At 52.1% G+C, this 27,868-nt stretch overlaps 13 protein-coding genes across 13 annotated transcripts; 8 read left to right on the top strand and 5 right to left on the bottom strand.

Moving 5' to 3' along the window:
- Positions 1 to 289: 289 nt before the first annotated feature.
- PFLUO_LOCUS9389 (t-SNARE VTI1) lies at positions 290 to 981 on the top strand (the record flags this gene model as incomplete). The annotated part of the gene is made up of 2 exons (XM_073787211.1): positions 290 to 469; positions 571 to 981. 2 exons carry the CDS (start codon positions 290 to 292, stop codon positions 979 to 981), a joined length of 591 nt encoding a protein of 196 aa, XP_073643389.1.
- Positions 982 to 1,514: 533 nt separating this feature from the next.
- On the bottom strand, positions 1,515 to 2,573 carry PFLUO_LOCUS9388 (uncharacterized protein; the record flags this gene model as incomplete). The annotated part of the gene is made up of 1 exon (XM_073787209.1): positions 1,515 to 2,573. The coding sequence occupies one exon, from the start codon at positions 2,571 to 2,573 to the stop codon at positions 1,515 to 1,517; it is 1,059 nt and encodes a 352-aa protein (XP_073643388.1).
- Positions 2,574 to 3,049: 476 nt separating this feature from the next.
- PFLUO_LOCUS9387 (Iron-sulfur assembly protein 1) lies at positions 3,050 to 3,826 on the bottom strand (the record flags this gene model as incomplete). The annotated part of the gene is made up of 2 exons (XM_073787208.1): positions 3,050 to 3,087; positions 3,154 to 3,826. The coding sequence occupies 2 exons, from the start codon at positions 3,824 to 3,826 to the stop codon at positions 3,050 to 3,052; spliced, it is 711 nt and encodes a 236-aa protein (XP_073643387.1).
- Positions 3,827 to 4,527: 701 nt separating this feature from the next.
- On the top strand, positions 4,528 to 6,906 carry PFLUO_LOCUS9386 (uncharacterized protein; the record flags this gene model as incomplete). Its single annotated transcript, XM_073787207.1, has 7 exons — positions 4,528 to 4,611; positions 4,663 to 4,788; positions 4,844 to 4,924; positions 4,984 to 5,137; positions 5,187 to 5,634; positions 5,690 to 6,100; positions 6,156 to 6,906. The coding sequence occupies 7 exons, from the start codon at positions 4,528 to 4,530 to the stop codon at positions 6,904 to 6,906; spliced, it is 2,055 nt and encodes a 684-aa protein (XP_073643386.1).
- A 389-nt stretch (positions 6,907 to 7,295) lies between these two features.
- Positions 7,296 to 8,585, bottom strand: PFLUO_LOCUS9385 (Esa1p-associated factor; the record flags this gene model as incomplete). Its single annotated transcript, XM_073787206.1, has 4 exons — positions 7,296 to 7,450; positions 7,543 to 7,930; positions 8,000 to 8,228; positions 8,428 to 8,585. The coding sequence occupies 4 exons, from the start codon at positions 8,583 to 8,585 to the stop codon at positions 7,296 to 7,298; spliced, it is 930 nt and encodes a 309-aa protein (XP_073643385.1).
- A 636-nt stretch (positions 8,586 to 9,221) lies between these two features.
- PFLUO_LOCUS9384 (uncharacterized protein) lies at positions 9,222 to 9,827 on the top strand (the record flags this gene model as incomplete). The annotated part of the gene is made up of 1 exon (XM_073787205.1): positions 9,222 to 9,827. One exon carries the CDS (start codon positions 9,222 to 9,224, stop codon positions 9,825 to 9,827), a length of 606 nt encoding a protein of 201 aa, XP_073643384.1.
- A 185-nt stretch (positions 9,828 to 10,012) lies between these two features.
- On the top strand, positions 10,013 to 10,831 carry PFLUO_LOCUS9383 (uncharacterized protein; the record flags this gene model as incomplete). Its single annotated transcript, XM_073787204.1, has 2 exons — positions 10,013 to 10,154; positions 10,455 to 10,831. The coding sequence occupies 2 exons, from the start codon at positions 10,013 to 10,015 to the stop codon at positions 10,829 to 10,831; spliced, it is 519 nt and encodes a 172-aa protein (XP_073643383.1).
- A 776-nt stretch (positions 10,832 to 11,607) lies between these two features.
- PFLUO_LOCUS9382 (uncharacterized protein) lies at positions 11,608 to 12,778 on the bottom strand (the record flags this gene model as incomplete). The annotated part of the gene is made up of 3 exons (XM_073787203.1): positions 11,608 to 11,803; positions 11,853 to 12,631; positions 12,686 to 12,778. 3 exons carry the CDS (start codon positions 12,776 to 12,778, stop codon positions 11,608 to 11,610), a joined length of 1,068 nt encoding a protein of 355 aa, XP_073643382.1.
- A 1,074-nt stretch (positions 12,779 to 13,852) lies between these two features.
- Positions 13,853 to 14,770, top strand: PFLUO_LOCUS9381 (uncharacterized protein; the record flags this gene model as incomplete). The annotated part of the gene is made up of 1 exon (XM_073787202.1): positions 13,853 to 14,770. The coding sequence occupies one exon, from the start codon at positions 13,853 to 13,855 to the stop codon at positions 14,768 to 14,770; it is 918 nt and encodes a 305-aa protein (XP_073643381.1).
- A 998-nt stretch (positions 14,771 to 15,768) lies between these two features.
- Positions 15,769 to 17,106, top strand: PFLUO_LOCUS9380 (uncharacterized protein; the record flags this gene model as incomplete). Its single annotated transcript, XM_073787201.1, has 1 exon — positions 15,769 to 17,106. One exon carries the CDS (start codon positions 15,769 to 15,771, stop codon positions 17,104 to 17,106), a length of 1,338 nt encoding a protein of 445 aa, XP_073643380.1.
- A 4,873-nt stretch (positions 17,107 to 21,979) lies between these two features.
- PFLUO_LOCUS9379 (uncharacterized protein) lies at positions 21,980 to 23,326 on the top strand (the record flags this gene model as incomplete). Its single annotated transcript, XM_073787200.1, has 3 exons — positions 21,980 to 22,668; positions 22,721 to 22,885; positions 22,942 to 23,326. The coding sequence occupies 3 exons, from the start codon at positions 21,980 to 21,982 to the stop codon at positions 23,324 to 23,326; spliced, it is 1,239 nt and encodes a 412-aa protein (XP_073643379.1).
- A 159-nt stretch (positions 23,327 to 23,485) lies between these two features.
- On the bottom strand, positions 23,486 to 25,138 carry PFLUO_LOCUS9378 (uncharacterized protein; the record flags this gene model as incomplete). The annotated part of the gene is made up of 1 exon (XM_073787198.1): positions 23,486 to 25,138. One exon carries the CDS (start codon positions 25,136 to 25,138, stop codon positions 23,486 to 23,488), a length of 1,653 nt encoding a protein of 550 aa, XP_073643378.1.
- A 916-nt stretch (positions 25,139 to 26,054) lies between these two features.
- Positions 26,055 to 27,733, top strand: PFLUO_LOCUS9377 (uncharacterized protein; the record flags this gene model as incomplete). Its single annotated transcript, XM_073787197.1, has 2 exons — positions 26,055 to 26,776; positions 26,848 to 27,733. 2 exons carry the CDS (start codon positions 26,055 to 26,057, stop codon positions 27,731 to 27,733), a joined length of 1,608 nt encoding a protein of 535 aa, XP_073643377.1.
- Positions 27,734 to 27,868: the final 135 nt, after the last annotated feature.

Below are 27,868 nucleotides of genomic sequence, written 5' to 3'. Positions count from 1 at the left end.
GAGTCACGTGCAGCATCGACATCATCGCCTCCATTCCCGTTCCCCAACCCCAACCCTAACTCCGTCCATCTTCAGCGCAGAGTCACTCCTTATTCCCGCCATCTGTCTTGTACACACCTTGTTGCTCTTTGATCATATCGCCACCACTCGTCCCTCGACACAAGGGTCCGGCCAGCTTAACCCGCCCCCAGATAACGAAAGGGTGGAACCTGCTTAAAGCCTGCGTCAGCAACTATCTCGCAGCAATCTCCCTCATTCCGCACCACATACACAACAACCACCCTATAAGATGGCGCACCCTCTGGACACAGATGCCGGCTCGGAGCTGTTCGCCAGCTACGAGAACGAGCTGAAGCTGATGCAGGCGGATCTGAACCAGAAGCTGGACCAGATCGCGGAGGCGAGCGGGGAGCAGCGGAAGGCGGCCGTTCGGCAGGCGGAGGCTGTCCTCGAGGAGGCTATGGAGCAGGTGAGTTTTACATCCGTTTTGTCTTTCTCTGCTCTACCAACTGTCAAATGGAGGAACGGAGAAGAGTACGGGAATAACACCAACTAACGCTACGTTTCCAGCTCGACCAAATGCGCATGGAAAAGCAAAACATTCCCTCAGCGGCACGCTCAAAGATCAACATGCGCTTCCGCAACTACACAAGCGATCTAGACGAGACGAAGCGCAAGCTGAAGTCCCTCTCGGACGACCGCCGCGCGCTCTTCGGTGACCGGTACACCGACGAGCCCGCGGACGAGCAGCTCGAACAGCGCCAGCAGCTGCTGTCTGGCACAGACCGGCTAGAGCGCAGTTCGGCCCGGCTGCAGGAGAGTCAGCGTGTTGCGCTCGAGACGGAGGATGTGGGCCGCAACACGCTGGCGGACCTGTATCAGCAGCGGCAGACTATTCAACATACCCGTGATAATCTGCAGCAGTCGGAGGGATATGTGGATACGAGTATTAAGACTTTGAGGGGCATGGCCCGTAGGTAATGACTTTCCCCTTCTTTTAACCGTCTTTTGGTTTCTGGCTCGCTGACCCGGGGTTCCGTTGGGTGTGTATAGGATGGCTACCAATCGGATAATCACCATCGCTATTATTACGGTGCTGGTGCTTCTTATTGTTGCGGTTATTTACAGCAAGTTCCATTGAGCGTTCGAAAGGGATGAGTAGGGAAGCTAATCGCTGGCGTTTCTTTTCTCTTGGAGTTTGTTTGTTTCTGTCTGTCTGTCTGTTGTTGTTCTTGTTATTGCTGCTAATGCTGTCGTTCTTTCTTCTACACTCTTGCGGAACATACACCTGCGTGTTTCTGGGGACTTGATTCAGACGCACATTTGCATTATATGTATGATAGCATATCCATGGCCTAGTCATGCTACTCCGACTCGTTGAATCCACGGCCAAGCTGGGTCCTTCTATCTCAAACAATATCAAACAGTATATAACATATCATGGGGTATCTCGCAATGAAACCAAATTAAAAACCATCCATCCCCCGAACCTCCCCCCGACCTCAACCAGCAAATCAATTCATAATCCGCATCCCCCCAAAAGCAGCATTAAGAAGAACGCCAATAAAAACAGCCACACCCTTTCTCCAACTCCACACCCCCTCCTCCCTCCTTATCCACATCGCACAGCCCACCGGCCAAAAGAAACCCATCACCGCTCCCCAGAGCATATCGTCCATCGCGCCCCTCGAACCAGACCCGAGCCCCCCATCATCATCTCCCCCAAGCCCACCACCACCACCGTCAAGCCCACCAGCCGCACCCTGCGCCTGCGCAGCCGTCGACCCTTCGTCCATCCACCTGTCCTCTAGATCCCGCAGCTCTTCGCCGGAGGGCATGGTGTCCGGCGTGCGGGAGACGGATTGCACGGCTAGGAACTGTGAGCGGAGGGCCGTTACCTCTGCGGGGGTGAAGCCTGCAGTGAGGAGGCGGTCGAAGCCGCGGGGGGCGGGCGTTGTCGTAGTGGTTGCAGAGGTAGTAGGATGTTGTTGTTGTTGTTGATGTTGATGTTGCCGGGTTTGTTTGGGTTGCGATCCGAAAAGATTCGAGCTTGTCTTCTCATAGTCTTCGTCCTTCCGTTGCTGCAGGAGCAGCGTCGATGCCACGCCTGCCTCAGCGACTAGATCCGCGTCCGTGAGAGCGATATCCCCAATCGAGCAGTGGATATACAATCGAGGCCGGGTATCGCGCACAGGCTGCTTGCCCTTCCCCTTGCTCTTTCCCTTTGCGGTAGAAGATCCATCACCGTGGTCATCCTCACCATCATCATCGTCGTCATCTGTGATGGGTAGGCGCGGGCTGCGATTCGGCGAGGGGGGCAGCTTCAGCGAGACCGTTAACGGGGTTGTGTCTTCTAGCCCGCGGCCGGAGTAGATGAGACGAAGACGGTGCGCTGAGAGGGATGGCGGGAGATTGGCGCGGATGAGTTGTTTCAGGCCTGCGCCTGTGGTGGATTCCGGGTCGGGGACATCGAGGTGGAGGTCTGGGATGGAGGCCGAGAAGCGGACAATTGCGAGGAGAGGGTCGGTTGTGGTGGTGTCGCTGGGCTGTGGGGAGAGGAAGGCGGATGCCATGTTTGTTTGTCGGGTTCAATTTGAAGACATGGAGGGTTGTTTGGTTGAGTTGGTTTGGTTTTGGGGGGAGGTGGTCGATGGGAATGGTTGAAGCCTCACGACCGGAATGACCCCGTCATGTGACAACGCCTTCAAGGTGGACAATTTATAGGACAATGCTGGTTGGGATCATATTTTATATTCATCAAGAATGTCCATTGAACTAATCTATACAAAAGAAATCATAGCCGATGCGCGATCCATCTCAGCGCAGCGACAGAATACATGATATCCCGAAGAGCAAATTTGTAGCAGCCCAAGTGTAACCCAACGAAAACGATGAATCGAGAAGTGTATCAATTGGATATGAAGCGTATGTACTCAACCCGAAGAGAGTGGTCGTGTCAATAAAAAAAAGAGAAGAAAACACCGCCATGACATGAAGAGAACGCCGTCCTATGCAGTGCATAACAGATATATCAAAAAGAAGGCTGGGCTTAAACCATGAAGGATTCACCGCATCCGCATTGTTCCTCTGATATTCCAGTCAGTCAACTCAAACCACAAAGACCATGGAGGTGGAACCAAAGGCAGAACTTACTAATGTTAGGGTTAGTGAAGACAAACCGCTTGCTCAGCTTATCCTCTAGCCAGTCCATTTCACTGCCGATAATGCTGAATAGGGCTTTGCTGTCAATCAAGACCTTGACGCCATCCTGCTCGACCACCTCGTCGAACGTGCCCGGCTTCTCCACGTACTCCAGGTGATAGGCCAGCCCGGAGCAGCCGCGGTTCTTGACGCCCACGCGAATGTATTTGGGATCCGGCGAATCCATCAATGTGCGAAGTTGTTCGATGGCCAGCGGTGTCACTTTCATGGCTGCCTTCCTCGCTCGCAGGGGTCGCCGAGGCTTGGTAGCGGGTTTGGCTGTGTTTGTGGTTGTCGTTGACTTGGCGGTTGACGGGGCGGATTTAGACTTCTGAGCCTCCCCCTCTGGCACACTGATAGTGGAAGAGGTCTCTGTCTGCGAGGCATGCCGCTCAGGCGGAGCGTCTGCGGAGATAGACGTGTCGGGACCGCCGGTGCTGCGCGGCGGCGGGAAAGAGGAGGGCAAGGTGTGCGGACGGTACGCGGTGGCTGTTTGCATATCTCGCTTTGAGGACTGGTGAACGTTCCCGCAGGAGGAGAAGGTGCGCAGCACCTGTGTGCGTTGTGCCGAGGGCTTGATGGCCCATCGGAGAAGGGTGGCGGATGATGTCACTGGACGCTGCATGGCGCAGAAATGCATGGACAGGGGAGAATCAACCCGGTCAGGAGGTAACTAGGGTGAGTGGCTTATAGACACATGGGAAAGAGACGATATGGGCGAGAGAGACAAGACGGTCAAGAGGAGGGAGGTGTTGTTGGAAGATGATCTGTTTTTGTTCAACGGGGACGCTGCTTTTCCCTCGGGCGATTAGCTAAGCCGGGTGTCCGGACCTGTGGCCAATCAGGGAACCGGCATTTCAGTACACTGGGTGGTGTGATCCGGACATGGATTATTCACGATTACGGAAGATGCTATTTCTGTCTAACTAGAACTATATGTTCAACTTCGATTCATCCGTATACACCTGTCAATGCCGTCGAGTCACGATACTGGCGCTATCGGCAGCTGAGTCCGCCCAGGCACAGACGGGCTCAGTGGGAAACCCGATGACGGAAGAAAGCGAGCGAGTAGAATAGAAGAGGTGGATTAATATCTCCGACCAAGTAAATCAGTCCGATGGCGATAGATCAAGGATCGAGTACCGACATACACCGCCCGAAGAGGACATGTGGCTGGTTCGGCTGACAAAGTGGCTGGTGGAACTTCGTATTTCGCTCTTTCATTGATAGGGAACTAGAAACCCATTTAATTATTGAGTCTCGCAAAGCAAAGAGTGTCTTCGGGGATCCCTCGGCCGCTGCCGATCTATCAACCACGGACTCACCATGGAAGCCTCTCCCTTGACCCAGCAGGCCAGACCCGAGACCTTCAAGCCGAAGATTGTCCAGCTGTACGAGAACCTGTTCAAGGTACGCCTCCCACTGTTCGTCCATGTGGTTCCCATCTGATCAACTGTCCAGTCCTCCGACGACACTGAGGAGCCCTCGGAGGGCTTCTGGCGGGAATTTTTTCTCTTGCCGCCAGACCGTGCGCGGCTGCATGCCCTGCTGGAAGGGTTGAGCCCCGACGACATTCTAGGACTGCAGGTGTGTAGTGTATGCTTGCATTCAGCGCAGGTCCTCCCGCTAATCCACGGTCCAGGCGCAAACGCAGAATCTCTTTGCCCGCGCGGTGCGCGAGGCAGCTTCTGGGGCCTCGCCGAAAGACGCGTATGCACTCGATGTGAGTATTTACATGATGTGCTTTTTGAAGGTCAGCGTGAATCTGACTCCCGTTGATAGACACTGTCGGTCTTCCTGACCAGCGTGCTGAGCAAAAAATACACCAATCCCAGCTCGGACGTCATCACCGTCCTCGCCGGTCTGGATGCAGTGGACCGGGTCATCTCCGAATTTGTGGCTGTCCTGGACCGGATCATCCGCAATGGAGGTGGAAGTAAGTTTCTCTGTACAGTTGAACCCGCCAGTGTTTTAACCCTTGCCAGTTGACCTCCGTCTCAAGGCCATCAAGGCCGCTATTGCAATGACCAGCGGAGCATACAAGACCAGTCTCGTCTCTTATTTCACGCACCGAGATCTGTTCCCGTCATTGATGAAATATGTTCATGAAGCTGATACCGCCCTGCAAATATTTGACCCGTTTCTTTTGCTCGGGCTGCTGGCGAACTACAACAAGTTCGAATTCCAAAACCCCTACCAACTCCGGCTGGATGACTTTGTGAATGAGTCCAGCATCCAAAAGATTGTCAAGGGGGTCGGCCTGGCATGTGCGGGTCTGCGAAACGGGTATGTCGCTGTACAGGACGATGTCCCGGAAGGCTGGACCTTGACGAGCACGTTGGTCTTCTTCGGTTTGCGCGCCCTGGCTCCCGGTGCACGGGACAAGGCCAACCCCCCGACTGCGGAAGAGGCGAAAGGCATGTTTGCCGCGCTGTAAGTCTTCCGTGCCATGAATTCGATGGCCACATTACTGATACGTAACCTGCAGTCCCGCACAAGAGGCCACTATCCTGCTGGCCGCGTACGACTTCACCAACTCGAATAAGCTCTTTGGATATCATCTCGTTCATCTGCCGGCAGAGAAGAGCAACGAGGAATCTCCGCTGTCTAACTTCCTCTCTGTGTCCTCTTATCTTCTGCAACACGCATACCGCTCCGTCCGGTGTTCACACTATGCCGAACTCAACCTGTTCACTCTTCGCATCCTCGTTGAGGACCCGACTCTCTGCAAGCACATCTGCAGCGAGGAGGGCAAGCGCCGCGTGCGTCTGTGTCGACAGAGGCAGCCATACCTACCGCTCGTCAGCGGGGACCGAGTCGTCGCCACTGTCATCTTCGATATCATGATCGATACCATCTCACACAACCTGCGCCGACGGCTAGACGTCAACATCTACAGGTAGGTACCGGGTGCCCCCCAAACTCCGACTTCCACTAATTGCGCTTCCTTCCAGCCATGCCATCGCAATCACCCTCCGCCTACTAACCTACCTCTCCATGAACAAAATCCGCCTCACGTACCATTGGTCTGAGCTCTGGCGCACACTACTCTCCCTCATGCGCTTCCTAACCACCTACGCGACCGACCTCTCCACCAACCCGCGCACGGAAACCCTAACCGCCTCACTCGCCGATCTAATTGCCTTCTGCGTCTCCGGTGGCGACACCTTCCTCCCCGACCCAGCCTCCTACGACGACCTGTTCTACAAGCTTGTAGAAACAGGGCCCATTCTCTCGAAATTCCGCCACGTCTTCACAGCCTCCTCTTCTTCCATCACGCCCGCATCCAAACCAGCCGATGCAGCAGCAGCGGCTGCCATACTCCCAACACCAGACACACAACCCCGCCTCGCATCAATCGACACTCTCCTCTCCGTCTCAACGCACTTTTACACCCTGCTCTTTCAGTCAGACGGTAGCGCAGACCCTACCACCACACCAGCGACTCCCGTTGTCCCAACATCAGTATCTGATAGTCCCAATCCCGACGCCGATCCCGCACCCGTTGCGCTGCCCTCGATCAAAAAGAAGAATCTCAGCCCGCGCGAGGTCCATCGCATTATCAAGCAGGGATACGATACGCTGAGCATCCAGCCGCCGGAGGGACTGAGTGTTTGGGCGAAGTGGCGCGAGACCGAGTGGAAGGGGGAGTTGAAGCGTGGCGCTAGGGTTGCGGTTGAGGATGCGAGAATGTTGGTGTCGTAGGAGAGAGTGGTATGTTGCTTAGTGAATGGGTACAGTGAGTGATCGGTGACGAGAGAGGGCTCGGATGGATGGGGCTGTGTTTTTTTTTTCTGTTTTCTTTCCTCAACAGATATCCCAACTAGAGAATGCATGCACAGTGCTTTTACGTGATTATTATGTATGAAAAGCGCAGAGAATCAACTGCCAGCATCTACGAAGACAGAGAGTAGATAGGAGTCTCAATTCAATCTCAATTTCCCCTATGGCGCCCGCCGACAAAACAAAAGACCATGCAGTCAAGACACGACAAGCTAAGAAACCAAACAACAACAAAGAACAAGGAACAGTGCATCCGAAAGTCACAAGAGCAAGAGCAAGAACCTCTTCTCTACGGCATTAGCGGTCGTTCATCATTTATGAGTACTCTCGGCAGGCACGTAGTTCGTCGAGAAGTACTTCTCCGAGTGCCTGCTCAGCCACATGGCCAGCTTGGAGATTTCTTCCCGCAGACGATTCGTGGATTGGAGGTCCATGTTTGTTTGGGCCATTAGTTCGGGCATCGTGCCTGACACAGCGTTAGCATAGTTACTTCGGCATTTATCCAATCATGGAGAAAAAAAAAGGGAGACGGATAGGAGAGGAGAGCAGGAAACATACTGAAAAGCCGAATCAGATGCTCTGCACCATACACATCAATAGGCCCCTTATTCGCCAGCTCCCCGGTAGCCGCCTCGCACTTCTTGCGCAGATTGCGGTACTGCGGGCGCTCATACCGATACAGCAGAATCTTATCAAGACACTTATCGAAGTACTCCTGCATGCCTGCAACAACCTCATCGAGAACGTCTTCATCGGCCGCGGAAGCAGAGCGCTTGGGCTGCTCCTCGTCGTACCAGTCCTGCAGGATCGTGCGCACGGGGTACTTGGACGGCAGGGCGACGACGCACTGGTTCTTCGTCACTTGCTCCCAGTCGTCGACGAGGAGGGACTTCAGATTGTCTGGCATGATGATGCGGATGGATGGGCGCGTCTGGAACGTGTCCTCCTGTATGTCATCGTAAGCACAGAACTTATCTGAAGAAGTCACCAGGGTAAAAATAAAAGAGGAAAATACCTTTTCAATGTCATGGTCTCGGGCTCGCTTGGTGCCGCGCCCGGGCACGGAGCCACGATCTTCGCTGTCGCGCGCTGAGCTGCGGTCGGACGTGCCGCGCTTCTTGGCTAAGGGTTTGGAGCTCTTTGCGCGCAGGGCCGACTCGGCTTCGCGCCGGAGACTGGTGGCCAGCTCGCGGTTGTCTTCCGTTGCTTTGCGGAGACGGTCTTCTAGGACCCAGTCGTCCCAGCTGAGGAGGGCCGTCAGCATCAGCATGTTTCTTCCTTTGGGGGATCATCTCTGCTGAAATAATTTCTGTGCGATGCTTTTCTTCAGAGGAGGTTGGAAGGGAAACGAAAGCATCATTTGTGTGTTTTGTTCCTACTTCCTTCCACTCAGGCAGAAAGATGGCAAGGGAGTCGTCTCCTCAAACAGATGTTAAGACTTACGTGTTCTTCCAGCCCTTATAATGCACTAGGTACTCAAACGGACTCTTGCGGTCGCTGGAGTCCTTGTGTCTCAGGTCGAGAATCTTTGCATCGTACAGGATGTCATGGTGGAAGCAGAGCACCTTCTCCTCCTTGTTATACATGGATGCTGGCGCCATGTTAACAAGACAGCAGTAAATAAAAATCAAGTTGGTTCAGACACCAGCTGGATGGTAGAGTGTCGAGATGATGGATGGATGCTCTCGCCTCGTTTTCTCCGGACGAGCAAACTTGGGCTGGACTGGCACGACGCAATCAGACCAGAAGAGCGAGAAAGAGAGGGTAATAAAAACGGCGTGAAGTTTTCTCTTGAAACTCCGCGCTCTGACTGGGCTTTTACTTGATTCCGAAACAACTGCGCTCAAGAGTGGCGATATCAGAGTTGGGCGTTCTGGAAGAGTCGAAATGGCCCGCACCGCGAGGGTCACGTCCAGAGAAAGTACAAGTTCAGATCGGAGCCAAAGAACAGGTTCAGTGGACTAGATCAAATCGCTAAACATGAGAATCAGCGACGAGGGCAGAGTTGGTGCGCGGTGGTGTTGTCGTGGATTGAACGGGAGAAGCAAAAAGACGCGCCGCCCCTTGACTTGGACTGGTTCGATCATTGGCGGGCCTCGCCTCTTCTTCACCCAAACACCTGGTCGCCATTATTGTCGCAACACCACCACCACAACAGTAGCAATACGTGATTCTTATTCTATTACGTGTAGTTCAGTCAGTCATTTATCGTCCGGGCAGTCAGCCATTCAATCACTATGGCACCCCCCTCTGAGGAATCAATCCTGAGCAACTTCCTGCTCTCCCCAGCGTCTCTGCCAACGGTAATGACGCTCCAAAAATTCACCGAGCTCTTCCCCAAGCGTGTGCGCGCCCACCCACACATCCGGGCCTTGTACCGGGAACTGCAGCAAGTGCGCGAGCAAGACATGGACCGCGTGAACTCGAACATCGACCTCGAGCTGAAGCAAGGCCAGCAACAGCGCGCGGAACTGCGCAAGGCCAGCAGAGCCGCTGGTGTCGATGAGTCTCAGGCCGACGAGCAGCGCGAAACCGATCTCGATCTGCATCTGTTCGGGCAGTCTTCTGCCACCGCTGGTGCGCCGGAGGATTATCACTCTCCGGCTAGTCTCCTGGCCGCGATGGAGACTGCCTCTGCGAACGTGGAGCGCGAGATTGCTGGTGTGGATGCGGAGGCGGCGCGGCTTTTGGAGAACTTGACTGCGTCGGTGGGCGATATGAGTGACCTGCGCTACGGCAAATTGCAGGGTCCATCGGGCTCGGCGGAGGAAAGAGTCGGCGAGGCTATTCAGGGTCTGCGGACTCTGGAGGATGCGTGCTACCGAGTCAGCAATGGGTCTTGAGTGTTGATCGAGTGACCCGCAACAAGTGAGTTGATTTCTTGTTGGCTATGGAACTTGAGCTGACCGTGCAAGTAGTTTCAACATGTCTGGGACCTGGATATGTCTGTCCAAATCTCATCTTCCGCCGGAGTTCACGAACAGTAAAGGCTACCTGCGAGAACCCCACGCACTGGAGAAAACCCGGAATGTTCCAACCAGTCGACTCTAGCCTGGACCAAAGGCAGCATCACGCCTACCAGCGCCATCTCCAACCGGCTCGAGTGGCACAGCAACGCGCAGAGGAGCGCCAGCGAGATGAAATGGGCGCAAGGGCTAGAGAGCTTTGCTGTCTGTCGACGACTTATTTCGTCTTATGTTATAGATTACTAGAGCCAGAATTGCCATAGTTAGTCTTTTCCCTATAATTACCCAATTTGGCCTCCACGCGGGTCGCGCGTCTCCCGACTTCAACGCGTCTTCCACTTCCACATCTTTTCTTCACCACCGCCATTACCATCACACAACCTCTCCCCAACATGCCCTCAATACGGCTCCATCCCCGGCCCTCTGCGCCTTCACCAGACAGCCCCAAAACACCCACACACCCAATCCACAACCCACTCCCACCCCTCCTCCAAACCCCCACAGGCCTCGCCCTCCTCGAACTCCAAGGCACAATCAACCTACCCACCTTCCCCGACTCCAACCCCGACTCCAACCCCGACTCCGACTCCCACGACGACGATTCCTCGTCATCCTCCTTCGAAACCCCCGTCGGCAAACTCATATTCCCAGACTACACAACCCACACCGCACCTGAGGACACCCAGTGGATGAAGCGCGCATATCTCTATGTCGGGCGGTACCAGCGCATGACCGGCGAAGTGAAGAAGCTGCCGCGGCCTATTGCAGTGGTACAGAAGCGGACTGGCACTGGCGTGGACCAGGAAGAGCTGGAGGTGGTCGAGGTGGTGCGGTTTAAGATTGTTTTTCAGAGTCGGCCGGAGCCCGTGAATGACGTGTGATGTGGAAATCTTGGGTTGAGGATATATCCAACTACATACGACGGGTTGGCGACAGCACTCCCAAATCAGATCCCACGGGAAAAAGACTGTGGCGCGGGTTATACGCTCTATTCTTCGGCGACGGCGAAATATGCGATCCTGTTTAGCGAGAATCTACTTCGACAACTCCGTGATCGTGGTCATTCCCATTATCGAGTTCCATCGTTGCATTGGATCCATCGACGCCCGCCTCAATCATATACTCCGTGCAATACTCGGTTTGCTATTTGAGCGGTACTCACCTCCTGCGCGTGACCGACAAAAACGGTGCATCGAAAGCGCTCAATTCCCAATGAGGAATTAACCGCCTTGCGCAGAGAAGTGCATCGAAAGCCCGACATCATAAATAGTCGATTCCTTGGAGATCTGAGGCATTTGGGCCATTGAGGCGTATCTAAGCATAAAGAGAATTCGATTTCATACATACTTATCAACTTGCAGGCATGCTCTTCCCTATCTGACAACTAAGCCCATCATTGCACTCAGTATCAACAGCAGAAGTAGCCTTTTTTAGCGCTTCGAATTCTCAAACTCATCTCGTACCTTCTTGGCAAAAGTATCGTCACTCAGAACTTTGAAAGCTGTAGCCGCCATTGCCTTACTTGTAGCAAGGGTTAAATGATGAGACTCTTCTGTCCTCGCAGCAGCTGTGAATTCAGGTGTGTGGTTTACAACACGCTCATCGGTCGGTATCCAGTAGCATGGATGTATTCCAGGACAGGCGTGTGTAACATTTCCTAAACATGACCATCAGTCGCCTTCGTCAAACAATAACGGCGAAAGGGGCTATTACCCATATCTGTAGAGTAAGATCCAAGCCATGGTGCTAGCTCGTCCAGGTTATCATACTGCGGGATATTGAGTTTTTCCATCGCTGCCAGGTACACCGCAGAAAGAGCACGGTTGGGTCTCAGATCGGAATATTTGTTGGTCCTTGCGAATGGTCAGTATGCTCGATTGAAAGATGGAAAATGATACCAACAGTTCAAAGGTGACTTTGCACCCAGTAGAGATCGCAGCGCCCTCAAAACAGCGAATGGCCCGCTCATTCAACTCAAGCGCCTCTTTCAACGTTTTACTTCTCAGATTATAATTCAACACACTCTGTGGCGTGATGATGTTCGGCGCCTCTCCCCCTTTGAGAATCACAATACCTATTCTCTCATAGGGCTTGATTTGCTGTCGAAGCAAACCAATCCCGTTGTAGGCCATCACGGCAGCATCCAGTGCATTTACGCCCTCATGAGGCATCAGAGCGCCATGAGCTGGCTTGCCAACAAATGTAGCCTTGACTTTGATACTGGCAACACAAGTACCAAAGGGGATGCCTTTCGAGAACCCCGTTGGTGTGCTCATAACCGAGGCGGACATAGGATGTGCCATCAAGCTCGCATCAACGTCCTTGTACGCACCGGCGTCGAGAAGTTTGATCTTCCCTCCAAGACCCTCTTCTGCCGGAGTACCGAGGAGACGAACGCGACCAGGAATTTTGTACTTTTTCAACGCCGCGACAGTCCCTAGGAATCCGGCGATTGAGCCCATGGCGATGAGATTATGGCCACAGGCATGGCCGATCCCGGGAAGGGCGTCATACTCGCAGTTGAAGTTGACCACGCGGCCATCAGAGCCGTACTCGGCTGACAATGAAGTCTCCAGTCCGTGGGCATGTTTGATGACATTAAAGCCTTGGCTGGTCAGGAAAGCGGCCACGTTGTCGTGGGCTTTGTGTTCACAGTAGCCGAGTTCCGGGTTGTCGTGGATCTGGACTGGATTAGAACTAGATGCTGCTCTTTGGGCTGTGACTGGCCTACATACCTTGATACTGAGCTCTCTTAATTCAGGCCCCAACTCTTCGATGCCATTGTCGATAGCGAGCTGTACATCCACGTCTGTCGGATTTTGCGTCATCGTGAGAGTCTGCCTCAGCACAGCCGATCGTATGAATGTGGGTTTTATGAAAATGAAGAGACCTTCAAGGAAAAGATCACTTTTTGAATCCTGAGTGGCACTGGTGGGTTCACAGACTTTAGCCGGCGCTTCTATTATCTCAAGTAGGACTAATGAGTGCGTATCACGTGCAACACCCGAGCACTGTCGGCTTTCTTCCGAGTAGCGGCTGTATTTACTGAGTTGGAGTTAGTTAGCGTAAAAGAGAGGAAGGTTAGTGCCGCGGGGAAGGGTGACGTATAACGCAAGCCTCACTCTTCTAACGATCTTCAGATCCGGCGGCAGCAAATGGACCTCTACGGACCTGCGACTCAAGGGCAGAAATAGACAGTGCGGAGAATTCTTGAGAAAGGCGCGGACATCAACGCTCAAGGAGTATGTCCCTGGAATAGTTGAATAGTCCCAAGGATACAGGTCAAGCTCGCCAACTGGCCAATGCGTCGAGATAAGTTGACTTAACTGGATACGCGTACCGCGGGAAGGCGGATACGCCAACCATGACTTAAAAAGATATTACTGTAGTCGGTCTGATAAGTCGTGAACTATAGGGTATGAAGATTAGGTTAGGGTGTTTAAATAGTACGATCGATGGATGTGATCTCCCAACGAAGGAGGATGGATCTCTTTTGAATGCCACCGTTCCCATCATTGTCAAATCAGACGATCTGGTAGATTTACTAGTGTATATGCAAATTCCGCACTCCCACATAAAGTGATTTTCAACTATATTACGGCATTTTAGAGACCAGAAACTGCCTGGTGAAAGGCATACATTTTCTATCACGTGGGGTTGGTTCACGTGCCCTCGGTGCCATCGTGGCCTCAAGTGTGCGGGAGCGGAACAAACACAAAGATCCACTCAATCTATAATCTATCCGAGCCAAAGGACCATTCTTTATTATAATGTTTACGTCCTCTAAATCCGAGCACGCAGCTTTTTAAGTTTCTCTCAGTTGGAAGCTGGTGCACTACGCACAAGGCCTAATATCCACAGAAAGAGATCTTCTACCGCAAGCGACTTTACGTTCAACCAACATGGTCGCGGAGAAGAAAAAAATTGCCATCATTGGTGCGGGACCTGTAGGCTGCGCCTTTGCGGTTCATCTCGTTAAGGCCGGACACGATGTCACAATCGTAGGCCGTGGCCAGCGACTTGCAAATCTCGAGGAAAATGGGGGGGTCCAGACGAAGAAATCGGAGAAAGCAACGGAAATCTCGAAGACTCCGGTGAAAGCCGTCGGATCCCTCGATACTTCACAACTCTGGGACCTAATCCTCCTTACCGTGACGGAGCACCAATTTGACGAGCCATTGTTTGCTACGCTGAAAGCATGTCCAAAAACAACAGAGATTCTATTCATGTTTAGCACGTTCGCATCGCTGGAAGAGTACTTTGACGTCTTGGGAAAGGAACGCTGCATCATGGGATTCCCGGCGATTACGGCATGTTTCTATGATAGAGCATTGGTGCACAAATTCCTCAGCTTCGGCCAAATCACCATCATCTCATCACCCAAATGGCGCTCCATCTTCTCCTCCGCGGAAATCGTGTGTGTCCACGAACCTGATATGCAAAGTTGGCTACGCACACATGCCGCCATCGTCGTTGGGTTCCAGAGCGCGGCGGTTGCAGCTGCCAAGAGGAAATCGGGAGTGACATGGGCGGAAGCACAGCTCAGTGCTGGGGCTGCCAGGGAAGGGCTTGCACTGGTCAAGAAGCTTGGAAATAATATCACGCCCAAATTCATATACTATCTTGGTGTTGCAGGGCCGAGCTTCGTGCTCACGGGGTTGTTTTGGGTTTTGACGAGGATACCTGCTTTCCGCAATAACCCACAAGTATTGCCGAACTGGGAACGAGAGATGCTCGGCTTGGCGGAAAGCATACTTGAAGCAGCACCTTCCGATGAGGACGTACGACTGATTCGCCAGCTAAAGTCGAAGTATGTATAAGGGAATCAAGCTTGCCCAGCCTCTTATTCCCCAATGGCAACGGGGATCAGGGCCCGCCTCAGTTCTCCGGCCTCTGGTTGGCCGCCCGTGCGTGCTCCCGACCAGAAGTAGGAACATTTAATTCGGGCATGTGGTTATATTGTATCATTCTGTTCTTTCAGGTATCCATATAAATTGGGACACATCCATGCGACTAGATATAGTAAGAGAATCAGGTCTCTTCGTTTATTAGACATGCATTTTAGAATGACCCTCCGTGCTTGATACCCTTTCTATCTCATTTGAAGAACGATGGCTACGGTGGTATTATCGTGTTGTGCGATCGCATGGGATGGGAAAGTATGAAGCGGACTATAAAAGATTCGTCGAGCACGCTGCCGAAGAAGCTGGGCACAACCTTCTTTTGGCTGTTTCTCCAAGCTTGGAGGAATTTGATGGAAATGACGGACGATGGTGATACGCGGGGCATTAGAATTATTGGAAAAAGACGACGGGTCTGGCTCAAGGGGGTTTTATGATTCATGATTGGCGGATATTGCTTGTCCTCGCTGTTAGAGAGCGACGATAGAACTAAAGATAGAGAAACCGGACCTATCATTGGTGGAAACATCTCCCAAGGTGTTGGATCCCCTGTACTGATGGTATTGTCCTATTACCCTGATGCTCACTACTCATGCATTAGGGTCAGGCATGTATCTATAATACTGGATCGTGACCCACGGGGCTAACCAAAACTATCTAAAGGTGGGCGCTTCTATTATCCCAATTAGGGATAGCATATACGTATGACGTACGATTCCCGAGCGGTGTTGACTATTCTCCCGAACGGCGGCTGTATTTTCAGAATTGGAGTTAGAGCTGGGCTCGAAATACAGTCTAAGCACGGATTTTTCCTCGTCTTAACGCCCTAATGCTGACGCCGGTGGGTGTCCAAAATTTTATATAATAACAACGACCAACGGACGGTGTCAGCAGCCAGTCACAGATGAAGTAGTAAGATGAAGTCCTTCCGCTTTAAAGCCATTCTGCAGAATTCTGGCTGGCTCGAAAATGCAGTGGTCTCCATTGATGATGCGGGAAGAATCGTTTCTGTCTCACAAAACGAAGACTTGGGCGCAGAATTCATCAATGGTTACACTCTTCCTGCCTTTCAAAATGCGCACTCCCACGCCTTCCAATATGCGATGGCTGGACTCGTGGAGAACCATGCCGGCGACGACGACTTCTGGTCATGGCGCGAAATGATGTACCAGCTGGCGCTCGAACTCGACCCCGAGAGTTTGGAAACAATTGCTCAAATGTGCTACACCGAGCTGGTGCGAAACGGCTACTCAAATGTGGCCGAGTTTCATTACATACACCACGACAAAGACGGTGTACCATACCCGAATCTCGCAGAAATGGGCGAAGCGCTTGTCAAAGCTGCGCGCAATGCAGGAATCAAAATCACGCTGATCCCCATCTTTTATCAAAAGGGCAACTTCGGCGTCGAACCGAACGAACGGCAAAGGAGATTTATCTCGAAATCCTTCGATGATTACAAGCGGCTCTTCGAAGCCTCGGCAGAAGTCTGCCAAAGATACGAGCACGCCAACGTTGCAGTTGGAGTTCATTCACTGCGTGGCGTCGAAGCAACGGATATCATACGTGCCGCAACCGAGCTTCCCGACGACGTTCCCTTTCATATACACATTTCGGAGCAGCCCAAGGAAGTTGAGGACTCGCTGACATTCTTGGGAAAACGGCCAGTTGAATGGATGCTCGAAAACATCAACTTGAACGAAAGATTCCACCTTGTCCATGCAACCCACCTGACGCAGATGGAGACGGCAAATCTGGCAAAATCGCATGCCAACGTCGTGCTTTGTCCGAGTACGGAAGGAAATCTCGGCGACGGACTCTTTCCACTGAGGGACTATCAGGAATTTGGTGGCAATTGGAGCATTGGAACAGACAGTAATATCGGCTTAAATCCGCTAGAGGAATTGCGCCTGCTCGATTACGGACAACGACTGATATCTCACAAGCGCAATACATTCGGCCGCGATGCTGGTTTGTTTGCGCTTACGAAGGCAATGGTTTCTGGACGCCGCGGGACGAACAATTTCGAGACTGGCTTTTTCAGTGTTGGCGCGGATTTCGACGCCTGTGTCATCGACGCAAATGCGCCACTATTGGCTAACGTGAAAATGGAGAATTTGGCATCTTCAATACTCTATTCAGCCGATGCATCCCACTTTTGTGGCACTTTTATTGCCGGAAAATTGATTCAAAAGGACCACAGCTACGACTTGATAAAGCAAAAATTTGTGGATTGCGTTAACAAATTTCGCTAAGATGTTTAGAGGAAGACCAGGAGATAGCACAGATAGATATTCGAGATAAGCAGAAGACACAATCATGACTCGCTCATTGGTTCCTCCACAATCCTCCGCACACTAGGGTACTGTATTGCACTATGTATAGGTGTTACGACTAGTGAAGTGGGGGTGTAGAGGGGGACTGCGCCAGACTTTGGGAATCGACTTCCCACGGTCCCGGGTAGTTATAACCTTGACCGGTCAAATCATCCCAAGGCAATTACGCATCGGACCCCTCGCTCTTACGCAACCCAGAGATTATTAAATTGGCTTTAGCATCTCAAGTTTCACTTACCGAGGTGCATACTTCCCCATCTTAACGACGGCTTTTACACTCATCTCGCATCGCTTTGTCGAGCACTTCATTTCCAACTGTCATGGATCTGAACGGCCAGCAGGTGAAAAGACGGAGCAGAAATGGATGCTGGACATGTAGATCACGGTATGTAGCCTTTGAACAAGAATTTTTCCTATTTGGTGGATGATTGAATGAATTACCAGCTAAGACATCCACGACCAGAAAAAAGAAATGCAGCGGCATCACCTTCCCGTGCCAACAATGCACGCGACTGGGATTGACTTGCGACTTCGAGGCCCGGCTCATTTGGGAAACCGATGGAAGAAGGCCGGGTATAAGAAGTCGCGGCCCAAAGAAAGGCACCAAGCGCCGGACGACTATGAAAAATACATCATGTCGGCAGCTCTCTCCCTCTGACGTTGATTTGGACATTGATGATCCTTTTGGTCGTAGTGCTGAAGACACCTATCCTCTATCTATATCGGAAACCTCACTTCCAACAATGTTTGAATGGCAGATGGGGTGGCGCCAGCACTTCAGCGACTTCCCAGGCCTTGATACCATGGAGCTCCACCTTCTGGGTCACTACGTCCATAGGTTCTCTCGCACGTATCCGGCATTTCCTGGTCCAGATAACCCGTTCCTTTCGGTCTTTGTGCCTCTTGCTACCAAGAGCAGCCTGGTGCTCCACTCTCTCCTCGCCCTGAGCGGCATTCAAGGATTGGATCAATCTAATGTGGAGATAAAGGCTAAAACGCTTCGAATGCGGCAGCGAGCCTTGGTAGGCTGCAGGCAGCTGCTAACACAATGTGCATCTGTGTCATCTCATCGGCCACTGGACAACATGAGCGAGGATGATTTACTATTTCTGCTAGCCAGTTGCATGTTGCTACTGCTATATGAGAAACTTATGGGTGAGGGAGAGGCAAACTGGCAGCCACATTTTCAATTTATTAGAGAAGTGGTTGCGTGCTATCAATCCCGGTTCATGAAAACCTCGTCCTCACGGATAACGGGGACATTCTGTTTTCTGCATAGTCTTTTTGCTTATCACGATCTCCTGCGAGCCATGCAGCTCAGGACAAAGGTTTTTTCTACATTCTATGAGAACAGTGGTGGGTTACTCCTAATTCTGTTACCACCATGGCTGGACACTAATTTCAGTAGGAGAAAAAGATTCGAAATTTTACTACCCCCGCCTCATGGTACGCATCTGCGCGGCAGATATGACCGTGACGGAGGCTGACATATATTCTTGGGATGGTAATATGTCGTGGCTACCAAGTTCTCCTCTCGGCAGTTCGATAGATTGTCATAGCAGGACATCGGGGGCAGCCGGCGACGACAGCAGCGATTGGCTGCTAACGAATGAGACACGTAGTTTGATCCTCACCGGGAGCACAAAGATTGACGAACTTTCGATGCTCTCTGATCTCTACCGCATCACAGCATTGCTTCTCCACAAACAGATTTGGGATGCACAGCACTTGGAAAGCGGAAGCTCAAGGAGCTTGCTGGACGGTGTTCATAACCAGTTGTTGCAGCGAAGTGAGTTGGCTGCGCAAGGAATTAGCTTGATCCAGAAACTGCTCCATGGGTTAAGCTTCAAGAGTACGCTTTTGTGGCCCATCGGAATCATTATGAGAGACCTCATTCCCGAGCAAGTGGCAGAACGAGAGTGTCTGATAGCTTGCCTCGATTCTCTCTCTGGCCACTTTCACATGAAGCACTTCGCCTGCTTGCGGGCCTCCCTAGAACTTTCTTGGTCTCGGGCAGCCCACGGGCGAAGCAGATTGGATCAAAGTGTAGGCTTCAATCCCTCCACCACAGGGGATACTTTGTTACTAGGATGAACATGCTATTATTAACCAGTCACAAGATATCCCCTTGTGAGCTTGGCGAAGACATAGATAGCACAGGTCTCCAGTATAATTAAAAAGATACGCAATTAGCTTCTTCATTGGATCGTCTATATCGAGCACGACTGCCATCTCCAATTCTGAAAATACAGCCGCCGTTCGGAACAAAGTTCGTAATTTACGTTAACTGTATACGCTAGCCCTAATTCAGATAATAGAAGCGCGCTACAAGGTTTAAATCAGCCTAAGGCGGTCTTGGTTAGCACCATAAGATAAGTAAATCATGGAGGTATCCGCGAGATATAAAGATATCTAGACTGCAGAGTTCCCCAATTCCTGTACGCGATCCTTGACATTTATTTCCCTCTTGTCTGTTTTCCATCATCTCATAAATGCTCTTTCAGAATGGATACCTCGAAAAAAGCTTTGCAAGATGGCCGGGCAATTCATTCATCTGAAGAGAACACCTCTGACACTCAAAGTGACACTAACGGAACGACCGAGACGGTTGATCACCTAGCCCGAAAGCTCAGCTCACGTCAAGTGCAGATGATGACAATTGGTGGTTCCATTGGAACTGCTCTATTCGTCTCTATTGGCACCGGCCTTCTTCAGGCCGGTCCGGGAAGTCTGCTTATAGCATTTCTTATATATGGAAGCGTCTTTGCGGCGGTCATTAACTGCATGGCTGAAATGTCCATCTATATGCCTGTCAGCGGTGGATGGATTCGGTTAGGCACTCATTGGGTTGACGACGCTCTTGGTTTTATGATGGGGTGGAACTTCTTTCTCTATCAGGGCCTGATCATCCCATTTGAGATTACGGCTCTAAATTTGGTGATCACGTTCTGGAGTGACAATGTACCCCCCGTCGCCATCTGCCTGGCATGCATTTTTTTCTACGGGTAATACACTGGCCCTGATTATGATTATGACCTAGGTCAAGGCTGATTTCGAAGTAGTCTGATTAACATATTTGCTGTTGGAAAGTATGGTGAAAGCGAATTCTGGCTGGCCATTGGAAGTAAGTATTTCACGAATCTTTGCTGGCGAGCCTTATCATAGCTGACATTGATATGCCTAAAGAGGTTCTTCTTATTCTTATAGTGTTCGGCTTCACCTTTGTCACAATGGTTGGCGGTAACCCCCAACGAGATGCATATGGCTTCCGCTACTGGAACAATCCGGTAAATATATACACATGGAAGTGTAACCAAGCAGCTAACATTTATCAGGGAGCGTTTGCCGAATTCGTCACGACCGGATCGTTAGGGAGATTTGAAGGATTTCTTGCTGGGTTATGGAGAGCCGCTGTGAGCCACCAAAGCCTTACTGAAAACCACCTTTGCTTCGCTAAGTATTTCAGTTAGTTATGTGCGGCCCGGAGTACATCTCCATTTTGGCTGGAGAGGTCTCAAACCCGCGCAAGATCCTCAAAACTGCCTACAAAACGCTTTACTGGCGGTTCGGTATATTTTTCGTCGGAAGCGCTATTGCAGTGGGAATCGTTATCCCCTACAACGATAAAACTCTAGTCGCGATTTTGTCTGGAGAAGCTTCTGGCTCAGGAACCGGAGCCGCATCGCCATATGTCATCGCTATGCAAAACATGGGCATCTCTGTCCTGCCTCATATCACCAATGCCCTACTTATCACGAGCATCTTTTCTGCGGGAAACTCCTATGTTTACTGCGCCTCTAGAGCACTCTATTCCCTCTCTCTGGATGGTCATGCTCCAAGATTCCTCCAGAAATGCACCAAGTCTGGAGTTCCGATTTATTGTTTTGGTATATCAATGCTTTTCACATTGATTTCTCTGCTGTCGCTGGGAAACAGCGCATCAGTGGTCATTTCATGGTAGGATGCCCGTCCAGAATTTGTTTTCGAGGCGAAAGAACTAACCCTGCGTTTAAATCAGGCTTGTCAATCTTGTCACTGCATCCCAACTTATAGAGTAAGGTCTCTCTGCACATGCTTTATATACTTTTGAGCTAACGGATCAACACAAGCTTTCTCGGTATGTGCTTAGTATACTTGGGCTTTTACCGGGCCATGAAGGCCCAAGGGATGGACCGTGATACCTTGCCTCATAAAGGCAGGTGGCAACCTTTCTGTGCGTGGTACGGTTTGTGCGGTACGACCTTTGTCGTTTGCTGCTACGGTTATACTACATTCCTTCCGGGACACTGGTCTGTGGGGACATTCTTCACCTACTACACCATGCTTTTCATTTGCATCTTACTTTATGGAGGTTGGAAGCTTTCTAAAAGAACTAGGATAAAAGATCCTTCCGAAGTTGATCTCATTTGGGAGAAGCCACGAATTGACGCCTATGAAGCAGCATTTGCCGGGCGCGATGTTGGCTTTTGGCAAGAGTGCCTCGAATTGATGGGCAAGCGGAAAAGGGTGGAGGCATCAGTTTGAGCAGTTGAACTAGAAGAATGCACATAATATAATCAGTTCGTGGCTGCGTAAGACTATAGACAGGTTTAGTGCTACGTACCTAAGTACCTAGCTATACTCAGATTATAAGTCGCCCCCAATCCAGATTCCATGGAAAGGAGGAATGTGGCGCTGTTTATACTTCTGAAACCCGCCCGTGAGTACCCGGGCTGACTGCAGGATATTTCCTTTCTTCACTTCACCTCTCTTCTCTCATGGCTTAATAACACCCCCAATACACGATAAAATCATGCCTGTCCCATTTCAACAAAACAACAATGACCTGTTCCCCTCCAATCTGGGGCCCGAGTACGTCGGCTTCGACCACATCCACTGGTGGGTCGGCAACGCCAAACAAGCCGCCTCGTACTACATCACTCGCATGGGATTCCGCCCGATCGCCTACCGGGGACCAGAAACCGGATCGGCATGTTTGACCAGCTACGTCGTTGCGAACGGGGAGGCGGTGTTTATCCTCACTGCTCCCGTGTGCGCACCCGGCAGGACCACAGACGAGCAACAATTACCATCGACTGCTACACAGGAAGATCGGACCGCGCTGGCTGCGGTCCACGCGCATTTAACGGCCCACGGAGATGGGGTCAAGGACGTCGCGTTCCGGATCAAGGGGGATATCGGGGCCGTGTGGAAGCGGGCTGTCACGCACGGCGCGGAGGCGATTGCGTCGCCGGCGACGGTTGTTATCGATGGGCATAGCGCGATCCAGATCGCTACGATAGGCACATACGGCGACACGGTGCATTCGCTAGTGAATCGCGACGGGTACTCCGCCCAAGCGCCCTTCCTACCGGGGTACCGTGCTCTACATGGCGACGACGACGATCCGATAAACACCCTCCTGCCGCCGATCGAGTTCGTGGAAATTGATCACTGCGTGGGAAATCAGCCCTGGGGGGGCGTGGACAAGGTGGTGCGATAGTAGGTGGAATGCATATCAAGACCATGAACGCAAAGCTGACGGAAAGAGCAGTTACGAAGAATGTCTCGATTTCCATCGCTACTGGACCGTGGACGACACGAATATGTGCGGTGAATACTCTGCGATGCGCTCCGTTGTGGTTGCGTCCCCGAACGAAACGATCAAGATGCCAATGAACGAGCCTGCGACGGGGAAGAAGAAATCCCAAATAGAAGAGTACCTACGTCCCCTTCTCTCCTATCAATCCCAATCACCAAACTAACTTCCCCCAGATTCGTAGAATACTACCACGGTCCAGGCGTACAACACATAGCCTTCCTGACCCCGGACATCGTGACCGCCGTATCACGACTCCGCTCACGCGGCGTGCAATTCCTTCAAGTCCCCCCAGCCTACTACACAGATCTGCGCGCGCGCCTCTCGCACGTCCCCTGGACGCTAGACGCCGACCTAGCTGAGCTGCAGCGGCTGAATATCCTAGTTGATTTCGACGAACGCGGATACCTGCTCCAGATCTTTTCGAAGCATGTTGGGGATCGGCCGACGGTGTTTGTGGAGGTGATCCAGCGGAGGGGATTTGATGGTTTCGGGGCGGGAAATTTTAAGAGTCTTTTTGAGGCGTTTGAGAGGGAGCAGGCGCTTAGAGGGACTTTATGATAGACACATAAGTGCATGGTTACGGAGCATCTCATTTACCATTTCTAGACTCACACAGAACCTGACATGAAAGAATTAAGGGGTAGAATTATTAACCAGACACTAGTAACCAGCAACTAGTTCCAAGATTGTCTCAATCGTCCTCATCGGTTTCACGGATCATCGCCCAGCATGCGGACGAAGGTGCGCAAAGTCCGGATCCTCCAAAGCGCGCTGCATAACCAAATCGAAAAGCCCTGGCATCCGAGGGCCTCTTCTCCGCCCCCCGGGTCCCCCTGACGGTGCGCCAGGCCCATATAAACCATACTCATCCTCTAGGTCAAGGTCGTCTTCGAGGTCAAGGTCATCATCAAGGAACCTCGATGTTTCATACGACGCGATCATGAAATCCACTTTCGTTCCTTTGAACAGATCGTGCAGAGAGCGGAAGCATTGTTCGGGCGTTTTCCCCGGCGGAATGCGCTGCCCGGGAAGTTTGATCGGCTTGGTGACATCGATCGCGAGGACCCTGAACTCCGTAAGCACCGGGTACAGTCCCTTTTTGACGTCTTTGGCGATGTTCTGGACCATGTTCCGAATCGAGGAGTTGCAGTCGGTGATATGGAGCATTTGGAGGGAGGCCGAGAACTGCGGGTGTGGTGGCAGAACAGCATGTGGGAGTATGATAGTGTCGAGGACGGCGAAGTCGCGGAACGAGCCGACCTTGGGACGGCTGGACAGGTATGCCTGAACGCTCTCGATGGTCTCGAGGGCCCGTATGTCTCGATGGAACTCAACGTGGAAATGCTCGAGGGTACTTTTGTGCAGGAGGGCTGCTTCGTGGGCCTGCGCGGCATTGAACTCGCTCGTGGCTCTCCGATTGAGGGTCTGGGGCACCATGGGTTCTGGATCCATGGTGAAATTCTGATAGGTGAAGGATTTCAGTTCCTTGCACGCCTGCATGAATTTCTTGATTGCACCTGCATCGAGGTGGCAGTGGTGGAAGGCCACTTGCTGTGTCGCCAATGTGCCCGGCGCCCAGGTAGAGGGGAACGATGCGTCGACGAGATCGCCGTACTCGAACGTCGGGAGAATGAGTCTGGAGAGGGTGAGGAATGGCTTGTAGCGAGCAATATTGTAGCCGTGGCCACATTCCTCTGCGTCGTTTTCGATATGGACCGACTCGAGGTTCGACAAGAACGATGGATTGTGACTGAAGAGATGGGTGAATGGCTGCATGAAGAATTCGCCGCCGGGCAGATGCAGAGCACGAAGATTGGGGGTCTGATGCGCCAGCAATGCCGCGAAAACGCCGATGGAGGATTTCTTCATCCCCGTTATCCAGATTTGTTTCTCCTGGTCGGCTAAATCAAGGCCCTGGATTACATCTGTGAAGAACTTGGAGTCCTCTTCGGGAAGTTCCCGAGCACTATCTTCGGATAGGAGAGGCGTAATGGTGATCTGCTGAACATGCTTTCCGAGGTCTGGCTGGCCATAAAGGATTTTGGCGAACGCGATGGTCTTCTTGATATCACCGGTCCACCCATCATCCTCGAAATAGCGGAAGAGAAACGGTTGGGCAAGGGCGCGGAACCTCTGCGAGACGAGACAGATATTGCGAAGACATTCATCCTCATCGTCGTCGTCTTCGTCTTCGTCCTCAATATCCTCATAGTCATCATCCCCGTCGTCCCTCTGTAGGTCCCTTTGTAGTTCCTTCTGCAATTTGTTCACAGTGCCTTCCTTGGCCGCGCTTTCATCATAGTCGGGCTCGGCAATATAGGACAGAATGTGCTCCAGGAGCTCTGCTGGGAGGTCCTGGATGTTGACCATATTGGAGGTGAGGTTCTAATAAGGGTCAAGGCAGGTGGTGGTGGAAGGTTGTCTGGCAGAATCTCGGTCTCACGCGTCGTGGCGCGTCGAGGGGCGGCGTTGCGTTAAGCCCGACGTAGAACGTGGGGGCGGAACGGCAATTATTAGTTATTGGCATAAGGCAACTGATCGTCAGCTAGCGCTAGTTTCTACTCGTAATGAAGGATTCGTATTAGATTGGCATCTGATCTGGACTTTCGATTTGAGGGCCTTGGGTATAGAACACCCAAACTCGAGTACATATATTTGATCATGTTGTGTATGTCTATCATCTTCCCCACCTATTTTACCCCTGATTCCCCTGTTGAACTCTGAACTTTGAATTTAAGTTGAACCCCCACCTTAGGTTTAGACCTTTGTTTTACAAACTCCAGAATAGGGGAACAAGTCTTTGCTCTGATTTATAAGACGACTCTGGCGCAATCCTGTTCGTCGTAGCTATGTGTGAGAGATCAAGACGTCCCATGCAAGATTTCCCAAATCAAGAAATTTCTATTAGCGTGTGCAGGTCCATCGAGAGAGTACTGCGTATAGTTGAGGGACTACTTAGCGCGCATTGACGCGACACGCTTTAGTGGTCATAAATGCCAATAGAGACGAGAGGTATTCTCTCCAAAGTACAATTGATACGCGGAATTAGATCCTCGAATATTGTTTACGAGACGTACTAGGCCTTACGAAATCCAAGGATCCCGAGCTGGGGATTGGCCTGTGGGGAAGTAGTACGGTAAGTCCCCGGTTTTGAGGGATTTGGCTCTTGCTAGACCGAGGGTAGTGCAATCCTCCCCTGTCGCTCACTCTTTTCAACTCCCTCGTTTGCGTCAATTCCCTTCCCCGACTCTCGATCTTCTCCCACTAGTTCGATCACCCCTGCAAGATGGAAGAAAACGGAGGGACCGTCCGGCACAGGCACACCACCGCCACTGCCGACGCCGATGCCGACGCTTCGCTGGAGCGGATGGGCATCAAATCCGATCTCGACCGTCATTCCTTCTCGAACATTTCCATGCTTGGCATGGCGTTCGCCATCGTCAATTCATGGTGTGCCATTGGCACCACAGTCAACGCATCCCTGCCATCTGGCGGGCCTAGCAGTGCCGTGTGGGGCATTGTCATTGCCGGGATCTTCAACATGTGCTGTGGGGTATCGCTGGCCGAGTTCCTGTCAGCCTACCCAACGGCGGGTGGCCAGTACCACTGGGCGGCCGTGGCCAGCTGGAAGTCAACGAGACGGGCCGTCAGCTACATCACCGGCTGGATTAACCTCGCCGCGTGGGTGTGTCTGGCCGGGGCCAACTGCCTGCTGGTCAGCGGAATCATCATGAGCTATGCCCAGCTCGTGAACCCAAGTTTTGAGCCACAGCCGTGGCAACGACTCCTGCTGTACATTGCCATCGACCTCATTGCCTTTTGCTACAACCTGTTCGCCAACCGCTTTCTGAGCCACTTGAACAAGTACAATATGTTCTTTACCCTCGCGGGTTTCGTCGCAAGCCTGGTTGCCATCCTAGCGTGCGCGGCTCCAAACTTCCAAAGCGCCAAGTTTGTGTTTGGCGGGTTTATCAACAAATCTGGCTGGCCGAATGGTTGGGCCTGGCAGTTGGGTCTGCTACAGGGGCAAGCCTTCACCTTCCGAAGAAAGAATCACTGTAAGCTAACGTCGTCTCCAGTGCATTCTCCGTGACGGCCTACGATTCCACCATCCATATGATTGAAGAGATGCCGAACCCCACCACCCAGGGCCCCCGACTCATTATCTACGCCATCGGGATGGCGGTCATCACTGGATTTGGCTATATCGCCGCCGTGCTCGCCGTGATCAGTGATATTCCAAAGGCCATCGGTGCCTCGGAACCCCTTCTGGAGATCTATTACCAAGCCACGCAGAACAAGGCTGGCAGTATCTGCCTAATGATGTTTCCCCTCCTCTCCTTCGTTCTATGCGCCATCGACGACATGGCCACCAGCGCCCGGATGGCCTACGCCCTGGCGCGCGACGGCGGCATGCCCTTCAGCAGCCACTTCGCCCACGTGAGCCCAACCTACGGCGTCCCCGTGGCGGGACTATTTTGGTGCTTCGCATGGGACATCGTCTTCGCGCTCGTCTTCCTCGGCTCCGATGACGCCTTCAACGCCATCGTCTCCGCCGCCGTCGTCTGCTTCACCATCACCTACGCCATCCCCCCGGGAATCAACATGCTGCGCGGCCGCCGCATGCTCCCCGAGAACCGTAGCTTTAAGCTCCCCACCGCCATTGGCTACATCTGCAATGCCGCCGACGTCGCATGGGCACTACTGACTACTGTCCTCTTTATCTGGCCGACGTCGAGCCCGACCAGCGCTGTCAATATGAATTACTGCATCGTCGCCTTTGGCGTTATCATCGTCATCGCTGGCTCGAATTGGATCTTCAGCGCTCGCAAGTCTTACACTCCGCCAGCCCTTGAACTCGTCCATGGCCACCAGACAGTTTCAGTCCCGATCGAGGCGAGCGAATCGACGGGTGAAAGCAAAGCGGGCCAGGTGGACAAACATGGCCTGGCAAAAACGGAGTGATCAATGTTGACGACGACCATGGGAGTGGACGGTTGGGAGTTGGGAGTACGCTCATATCTGAGCGCCCACATCTATTGTTTTAAGATTTCAATAAACCATTTTAGGCTACAAGTGCGCACTAGGAAATTGTTTTTA

Source organism: Penicillium psychrofluorescens (assembly GCF_964197705.1).
Source record: "Penicillium psychrofluorescens genome assembly, chromosome: 6".
Taxonomy (NCBI): domain Eukaryota; kingdom Fungi; phylum Ascomycota; class Eurotiomycetes; order Eurotiales; family Aspergillaceae; genus Penicillium; species Penicillium psychrofluorescens.
This window is presented reverse-complemented; position numbering and strand designations above follow the sequence as displayed.